At 43.6% G+C, this 9,822-nt stretch overlaps 1 protein-coding gene across 1 annotated transcript; it reads right to left on the bottom strand.

Annotated features, from left to right (window-relative positions):
- Window positions 1-7,490: 7,490 nt before the first annotated feature.
- LOC145948751 (uncharacterized) lies at window positions 7,491-8,551 on the bottom strand. Its single transcript, XM_083058343.1, has one exon. It carries the CDS (start codon window positions 8,549-8,551, stop codon window positions 7,553-7,555), a length of 999 nt encoding a protein of 332 aa, XP_082914469.1. The 3' UTR covers window positions 7,491-7,552.
- Window positions 8,552-9,822: the final 1,271 nt, after the last annotated feature.

A 9,822-nucleotide genomic window follows, 5' to 3' on the forward strand; every position in this document is an offset into this window, starting at 1 on the left:
ACATGTTTTTCACAACGTAGGCTATATGTAGGATCTAATTCGCTTAAGGCAGGAATATCTTCATAGTTTGCATCCAAGGTCTCAATAGTGAAACCGTTTCTCGCATCATCCAATATATCGGTCAACCATTCTTGTTTTTCAAGTCCTTTTACGTACACGAGAGAGGATGACTCTTCTTCTTCATGTACCCCGCCAGCGATAGCTGTTGTAATCAAATGCTGAGCCATGCTGTATGGAACATTTCCATCTTCCCATTGCAGTTTATGATGATTTCTGATCAACCATGAGGCTTGACATCTTTCAGATTGTGTGAGCACACGCCATGGTAAGGGACATGCGAAAAAATAATGTGAAACAATGAATCCTCTTCTCAGAATCGCCGCTTCCTTCACGATAAATCGTTTATTGAGAATAAATCCTTGCAGATCCACAAACGTCGGTATAACCATTTTGTTGCAAGAATGTTGGACCACTGATGTCGATTGTTAAAAATCTCAATCATTTATATTACATCGGAGGAGGGGATAATTGCTAATTAAGTAATTTTACGAACTACGTTGGTCAACGGACAATATTCAACAACACGATCGTGCAAGATGAGACAATAGGCTCTAGTATTTGCCGGTACATCTTCCTTACATTCAAATTCTATTCTCACGTCCACGGTAGAATTTTTGACAGAATCATTTTGTCGCGAGCAATCAATAACTGCTAGAGGACCGCAATGTAGAAATTTTGCGATAGGTAGTACATTCTCAATATCACACCCATAATAAGATTTGCGAAAACGAGAATATATATCAAACAAGAGGGCGAATCTATTTTTTTCAAAATCTAAATTTAAATCATCGTAGGGATAAGATTCCGAGTTTAGATAGAGCTTAACGTTGGTTAATTTACAATGATCGAATACAGTAACATCTTTTGTCATAATATTTTTTCTACCAGTCTGCAGTGCAAAGATTATATATCGCGGCTTTTCCAGCTGAGAAGCAGTTTTCACAGTCCATGAATGCTTGGTTGTACTATGTAGCAGAGGAAATTCGTATAGATCCCAAGCGCGAAAACTCATGTTTAAGAATCGCCCGCTTTCCAATGCTCGTAGCAAGGACAGTTTATTGACCTCATTCAATAGTACATGGGGCATACGCCATTGTATCTTGAGTAATTCAATAGCAGCTTCCGCAGGTCCATACAGACAATTGTTGTCGTTGCGAGAACGTATCAAAATTAATTCGTGGCGAGCGTTAATCACAACTCGCTTGTAATCTTCGCAAAATCCCAATAGCATGTTGAGCGGCACGCAAAAGTTGAACATACAAATTTCGTTACATGACCCATTATGTGTCATATCCCATCCAGCATTCTTCATGATTTTACTTCTCTCGGTTGTTAAAGAAACATAATTTTTCATCGTTGAAGTTATTCCAACGTTTCTGTTGCGATCAATCTCCACACCATTGAGTTCATATCGAATTTCATCAAACATAAACGCAACACAATTATTTGTTAATATCATCGTTTCATTTGCATCTATTTTAGATGTCATCAACTTTCCCTCAACATACAAAAAACTTTCGCACGGCAACGTGTACAAATCCTGGTGGTGTATAGGTATCCATATCTCGTCGCTATGTCCAAGCGATGTGTTGGCATATGGATTGTATGTATGTGTCTCAACCTTGACGATACGATCTGGCTCACCACCAATATTCAAAATGTCAATCATCTTTTCGTACGATGAATCCCAATGATTTTAAAAATTCGCGATTCAATGCGTTGAGTTTCTTTTTAGTGTAACGAGATCTCTGATTATTATCGCTCACTGCCGCCGCCGCAGCTGCTCTCACAAAAGTAATGTCCCTCGTAATGTCCCTCGTAAAATTATTGTCTCTCACGTGCTCCGTATCATTTAGCACAAGCATCACACGCTAATTTTGTCGACGCCGTACGTGCAATCTTACAGTAATTTCCTCTCCTCGAAAATCCAACAATCGTACTTCTTGATCAACAATACGTATCGTTAAATCAGTAATGCTCCGTACGACGATTGGGAGATAAATGATCTGTGCAGGTGTTTCCGATATCTTATATCCTGGCGGCACGCTCGGTGAAAATTCATGTATCGTGTGTACGCGCTTGTCATTACTGTACGCACCAGTGGTGACGCTACATTCTATACGAATAATATTCACACTAATAATATTTATAGGTAAATCCGAATCATGCCATTTTTGAGGTTGCAATATACGATTCGACGAGAATCCCAATAGCGATCCTATATTGTATGGTTTATTAAAGTTTATTCTATAGATGCATTTGATTTCGCTCTTTAGAGTATTATGATTGGCGCGAAGCACTATTGTATCTTCATTCTGCTCTTTATTGGAAGGATATTGTGAAATTGCACGTCTCAGATACTCATCTATAGCTTGTAATTCGTATGATCCCTCGGGTATCGTAATTTCCTTGTCATCGTTATCAAAGTAATTTATTATTCTTAGAATTCACATTCGGTATCGTATGATAAGTTTCAAAGTCTGTTAAACCGAGCTCGTAATCACCATTCGATAAATCTATAGCTGGAAAGTAGCTTACAGCGAGAACGCTACTTTTGCCTGTCAACGTTAGTGTGAGCGACATGTTGTCAAACTGAATCGTGATGATGGATTGACAGGCTTTATATCAGTCGTTTGAAGAAATCGTAAACACAATTGTCCACAATTATTCTGATTATAATTTTGATAGGATGTGTGATTGTATTCTATTTTCGTAACATTTAAATATTGCACCAATTCTTTGGGTGGTCGTAGATTACCAAAACTATCGAAATATATTGATCGATTTCCCCTCTTTACATATGCTACCTAATGAGTACCGGGACCATCAACGTCGTCCAAATTGACGATACCGCTCTCATTTTGTCGCACACCGTTTATCGGTAAATTATTGCGCATGAAAACACCTCTAAAGAATGGTATACGCATACGTCTTGCCAGTTGTTCTAATTGCACATTAGTTGTTACACGCACAGGCATTTTTAGAGTTTTTTTTTGACGTTTTTTTTTCTTAGATGAGAATCCCTGTCCACGCTTGTATGGAGCGAGATAATCTCCACGACCTTCCATAGCGCGATTATGACGTTGCATTTCTTCAAGCTGACGTTGCACAGCCTTGCTATCATTCACAGCCTTTGCGACTCCCGCTGCTCCACCGGCCAACGAACCGAGAACTTCCAACAATGGTAAAATTGGCAAGATACCACCACGCTTCGCCACAGGCAGTATTCGTTTCTTCTTCTTTTTCAAAGATTTTTGCACCTTCATCCCCATACCGAATTTTGTCTTTGCTTTCATAGCTGCCCAAACAGTCGTAGCGGCTGCTCTTTCACCAACAGTCGAATCTTTCGCAGTAATACGTTTTCGCGCTTTCGCAGCGAGTATATTATCAGCAACGTGTCGTTCTCTGAGGACGTTGCTTCGAGAATACGCAATGTTGTGCTCGCGACACGCGGCATTCAATGGATTAATACCTCGATCACCTCTAACCAACCGCTTTTCCAAATGAGTCCCCGGACCGCAAAACTGATAACCGGGAATATGTAATTCGATAGGAAGCGCGTTTATAGCACGATTAAACAGACCACTACCCTTTACAATTATCGTTGACATTCGCTGCAATCCTTTATCATCGGCGCTGGACCGTCGATGTGCGTTTGCTGCCACGGTCGATTGTAATGTTTGAAACGAGCGGGATCCGTTAGCGCACGGTGCGATAGCGCACAGTCCGATAGCACACGTCAAAATTAAAATAATTCCCGATAGCCCACATCCCTTTAGCACACATCCCGATAGCACACCAAATAAATTGCACACTATCACGATAGCGCACCAAGTAATATGCACATTTGCCCGATAGCACACAAGAAAATGAAACATAGTCCCGATAGCGCACGAAATGTTGGAAGCAATATCCCAATAGCGCACGAGGTGCGTTAAAGGGACGTGTGCTAAAGAGAAAAGATGCGTTTCTTTCCCGATAGCGAACGAGGTGCGCTAATGGGACGTGTGCTAACGAGAAGAAAAACGTTCATTTCCCGATAACGCACGAGGTGCGCTACAGGGACGTGTGCTAAAGAGAAATGACATGTTTATTTCCCGATAGTGCACGCACGTTTCTTTCCGATAAGCGCACGAGGTGCGCTAATGGGACGTGTGCTAAAGAGAAGAGACGCGTTTCTTTCCCGATAGCGCACGAGGTGCTGTCACGTCCGGCTACTTAAATTTTTTCACTCTTATGCAAAATAATTCTAAGTTCTTATAACACCGTTCGAAATGCTAGGGAGTTGCCGTGGTAGGGAAGTTCCCAGGTGCTGCGGAGCGCCGCGCTCAGGCACTAGGCGGAGTTAGATGTCATGGCCGGCATTGGCGCGCATTTCGAACGGTGTTATAAGAACTTAGAATTATTTTGCATAAGAGTGAAAAAATTTAAGTAGCCGGACGTGACACCTCCCCCCTTAGAAGAAAAAGTTGGACCATGTCTAACTTTTTCAGTTCTATATCATAGTGGGTATAATTTTATTTATGCTTAATGTTAAGGTTAACACTTTCTTATTTCTTAGTGGTGAACGAGTCTATACCTCTTCGTTGAGGAGGTTGCGCAATTCTTTATAATTTACATGCGCTTCACTTTTCACTTTTTGTGTTGGTGGGGAGTCTTCTTCTTGTGAGGGGGGGGCTAGGGGTGTTGATTCTTCCTGTACGGGTAGTGGTCCCAGTGGTGGTTGCTTCCTTTTGTTATTTTGTCCTCCGTCGGCCGGTCTTCCCATGTGTAATAATATGTTCGTGACTGATGTCCATACGGCTCCCAGGAGATGTAGGCTCCATCCGTAAACGGAGTGAAGCGCGTAGCCATGGATCAGTGTGTCTATTATTAATTTGGCAAGTCGTGCGACGACAAAGATGCCCAGCACTCCGGCGCTGGCAGATCCGAAGCTTATGAAACCTTTCCATAAGCGTGCTCCCGTGTTTTCTGCTAGCTTTGTTACGTCCGGGGGTGCAGTTGCGGCGTAAATTTTACGAAATTTAAATCGCGACCTACGAACTCGAACTGCGGGGCGGACTACGTCGTATTTCGGAATTACTCCGGGGATACCCACGACGACAGGTATTTCCTTTATGGTCACGGTTGCGTTTTGGGAGAAAGGGAGCGTTTCGTATAGGTTCGATTACTGACGAATCAGTCCATGTATCCGCGGAATCGTTCGAGTGAATCGTTGACGGAGTGGAAAATAGTGATTACTGTATTACCATCCGAGTCGATACGGTAGGGTTCTTCACCACGGCGGTACAGAAGGTAAGCTCGTTGGCAATGATAACAAGGGTGGTCGATGTCACGTGTTTTCGACAGTCGGTAAAAATTGCAGACTGAGCAAACGACTCCGGTCGGTACGTCGCCGATAACGAGGAGATGCTTAGCGCAAGTTAACCACTCAGATTGCACGCCAATAGGTAAACGCATATGGCAATCCGTACAGAGAGCGGCACTTGTTTCCTTATTAATAAAACCGATTATCCGTTGGCAATACGGGAGGTTATTTAGGGTTTCTTCAATAGTTTCTTCCTCGGAATCATCCTCGGGGAGAAGCAAAGTGGTGGGGATATCCAAGTGTGACGGTATTATTGGACACATAGGAGTTGATTGTTTAAACTAATGTTAGTTAAAATAAATAATTGCCATGAGGTCGATTTGAATGTTCTAACACGTTCACGAAGTTTCTAGATATTCTGGAAAGATTTAGAATTTTCCAAAGGGTTGACTGTAGGATACCTACTGCAGTTTTATGAGGGCCATAAACTGACCCTTGATAAAAAAAAAGGTTTCGCACGATTTCTCTTTTTGGGAGATGAGAAAATTTAAGACGCGCAGAGAATATTCTGGAAACCCGTGGTAAGCTAATATTTCTAAAATTGCAAGAGAATTTATTAGTTATTATTGTTAAGTGATTCAAAAATGCGTAGACGTAGTTTCCGAAATAGATTCTTGTATTTCGCGGGTTCCCGGGCAGAAGGGAGGCTCGTGTTGTAAAGAAATATCTTGAGCACCTACCTTATTTAATTTCCAAGGAATGGACAACGACTGGATGGCGATGATCCGGGGTACCCGCGTTGTAGAGGGTGTACAGGATGCCAGACCTTTCTGCAGATACCTTGTACGGCGTGGATCGTTGTCCGGGATGTCGTTCAATGGCACCTTGGAATTCTTGATTTCGATCGCGTGCAATTGCGTAGGCCACTCCCGTAATTTAACGTCCGCGTGATTATTATTATTATTATTAATGCTAAAAGGCACGGAGTCGCCGAACAATCTATCGTATTCCGCGTCGTTATGATAGTCGATTCCAATGAAATTAGAGAGACCACGTGTTGATTCAGTGCGATGTAGTCGTGCTGTTATACGCCGTAGTTGATTCTTTCTTCCTGCACGGCGTGTTTTAGGCATTATAAAATTTAAACATTCTGAACGTCGTTTCGCTTCTGCAATAACTAACGTGCGGCGGTCCTCACTGTTCGTTGTTGCTTTCGGCGAGAGATTATGAGCGGTTCGTCCTCTCTGAATAATCACTACGAGGTTCAGGAAATATTTCTATGTTATAGAATAGTAATTTGTTAGGAATGGATTATTTGACGCGTGTTTTAGGCATTGTAAAATTTAAACGTTCTGAACGTCGTTTCGCTTCTGCAATAATTAACGTGCGGCGGTCCTCACTGTTTGTTGTTGCTTTCGGCGAGAGATTATGAGCGGTTCGTCCTCTCTGAATAATCACTACGAGGTTCAGAAAATATTTCTATGTTATAGAATAATAATTTGTTAGGAATGGATTATTCGACGTGTGCAGGCGAGAGAATTCGAGATGCGTTGTAGAAATAATATAGGCTTGGAGATACACGAGGTTGGAACTAATAAGCAGTGGTATCAACGCAGAGTACTATATAACACTTTTATTCTAGTATAACACTACGAGTAATACAAAGTATCTAAGTTAAATTTTAGAGTTAGAATCTTAGAGTTAGAGTCTTAGAATTAGAATTAGAATCTTAGAGTTAGAATTTGAATTTTAGAATTCGGAGAGAGTCTTAAAGGTGACTGCTCTGCTTGACGGCACGATTAGAACTGAGCTCCTCTGGGCTCGCTCTGAGGTCCTTCGGTTTTCGGCAGCTCGGTTGCGGCGGCCGAGAGTGGGGGAACTCTCTAGGGTAGGGAGTTGCCGTGGTAGGGAAGTTCCTAGGTGCTGCGGAGCGCCGCGCTCAGGCACTAGGCGGAGTTAGATGTCATGGCCGGCATTGGCGCACATTTCGAACGGTGTTATAAGAACTTAGAATTATTTTGCATAAGAGTGGAAAAATTTAAGTAGCCGGACGTGACACCTCCCCCCTTAGAAGAAAAAGTTGGACCATGTCTAACTTTTTCAGTTCTATATCATAGTGGGTATAATTTTATTTATGCTTAATGTTAAGGTTAACACTTTCTTATTTCTTAGTGGTGAACGAGTCTATACCTCTTCGTTGAGGAGGTTGCGCAATTCTTTATAATTTACATGCGCTTCACTTTTCACTTTTTGTATTGGTGGGGAGTCTTCTTCTTGTGAGGGGGGGGCTAGGGGTGTTGATTCTTCCTGTACGGGTAGTGGTCCCAGTGGTGGTTGCTTCCTTTTGTTATTTTGTCCTCCGTCGGCCGGTCTTCCCATGTGTAATAATATGTTCGTGACTGATGTCCATACGGCTCCCAGGAGGTGTAGGCTCCATCCGTAAACGGAGTGAAGCGCGTAGCCATGGATCAGTGTGTCTATTATTAATTTGGCAAGTCGTGCGACGACAAAGATGCCCAGCACTCCGGCGCTGGCGGATCCGAAGCTTATGAAACCTTTCCATAAGCGTGCTCCCGTGTTTTCTGCTAGCTTGTCGAGTGTTTTCTCGTCTAGCAGGTTTAGCATGGATAGACTTCCTGTGGGGACTTCGTGTCCCATTGCTCCCCTGGCGATCGTGTTGAGCATTGAGGGTTTTTCCATCGGGAACATGATGTGGTCACGCAGACGATCCAGGTCTTCGCTGGTGTAAATGCCGCTGGAGGCGAGCGAGTCAGGGCTTACGTATCTCCATGACGGCTTGGTCAACGGCTGGATTGTCGGAGGTGCGATTGACTCCACTGGTTTCGGTGTCAGTCGATACCATATGTTGTGCACTTGGTACATCGCTGGTAGGAGTTCGTTGCAGTCCCTGAGTGTTCCAGATTTTGTGAGTATTTTTGATCTGGGTAATAGGAAAAGGGATTTATTCTGGTGGGTGACGGGAAGCTCGTTGTAGCAATTGTCGACGGGTCGTACTCGGCATTCCACAGGTACGCATTTGATGAGGTGGATAACCTCGCCAGCTGTAATGGCGGTGTACCCTGGTGATTTCATAATTCTGTGCGCCATCTCGTCTGGTGCAATGCTTGCAAGGGAGAGAGCGTTGAGCAGGATTTGTCTCTCTAGGGCGCATTTCTGTTCCATTATGTCTCTGTATAGTTGTGATAGCTGTGTTCTGAGGTGTTTTTCTACGTAAATAAACTTGGAGTTTACGTACGAGAAAATATCAAGATTGTCGATTTTGATTTTTGAACGACCTTTGAACACGCGTCCTGGCTGCGTTTCGAGGACGCAGAGCTTGGGGTGCTCAGTTCGCAGGAGTTTATATCCACAGATGTTTGTCTCGGTTGTGCGGGCCAGCGCGAACGTGGTATCTTGTGTCGTTACCGTGTAGACCGTTGGGGAGTCCTTATGCGATGATTTCGGTGATAAGCGATGTGCCAATCCTTCGTATAGGACATCGTATCGGCCGAAATGGCAATTGTCGGCAGGTAACACCGACCAGTATGTGGAGGCTCCGTCTGCGTCGTTGCATTCTCCTGTTGTCACGGGGCAGCGAACACCTGAGGGGAGTATTACCTCGTTAGTGTTGTGTTTAACGGGTAACTCCAGCTTCCGGGTAGTGATCCGTATTGAGGCTTGGACGATTGCGTTATCCCAGGTGCCGTACGGATCGCTGTATTGAGTCCCGCTACATCCTCCGTCGGTTTTTACGGAACCTGCGAATGTTACTGCGCGCAGATTGGTAGCGTTTGGTTTAATGTCGGAGAGATGTCCGTTTAATCCTAAGGAGATGGTTCCCGTTTCGTGCAGTTTTCTACAAGTATCGGCCGATGTTTCGTGAATGTACTCGCGTCTGCCGTTATGTACGGCAGATATGTGTGAGTGCATCCCACAGTAATAGACAGTTCGGTCGACTTCAATTTTGCACTGGATTCCTGATGTGTGCTCGAATTCGCTCAACTGTAGCAATTGTACGTAGACCTCTTCCTTCTTTGGCTCGATGTCGTCGACTTTGCATTCTTCTATGTCCAATAGTGAGAGCGTAGTGATATTTAAACCGCGGCCTCCGCAGTCGTACCCTATTAGCCCATTAGAGGTTAGGGCTAACAGTGCGATTGCAGTTAGTATGCTTGCGTAGGTCTTCATTCTGTCGTGGTTGGCTGGTTACTGGCCCGTCCTCCGTCGGGGTGTCCGAGATATAGTCATCTTCGGAGTGGGGGTATTCCGGGGTAGGGGCTTGATGTGGCGAGGGTTTTAGCTTATCCATATGTACAATTCTAAACCTATTATTACTTATAGCTAACTTAACATTATGGTTTTTTAGGATTTGTATAATTTTATAGGGGCCTGTATATTGGTCGGATAGTTTCCCCTTTTTGGGTTCTTTTAATAGGTATACGTTATCTCCTACC

Source organism: Prenolepis imparis, unplaced genomic scaffold, assembly GCF_030444845.1.
Source record: "Prenolepis imparis isolate NDT839.2.m4 unplaced genomic scaffold, iyPreImpa1.0 SCAF_655, whole genome shotgun sequence".
NCBI lineage: Eukaryota > Metazoa > Arthropoda > Insecta > Hymenoptera > Formicidae > Prenolepis > Prenolepis imparis.

Coding starts and splice junctions, on each gene's coding strand:
- LOC145948751 (XM_083058343.1), bottom strand. CDS start 8,551: ATGGAACAGAAATGCGCCCTAGAGAGACAAATCCTGCTCAACGCTCTC.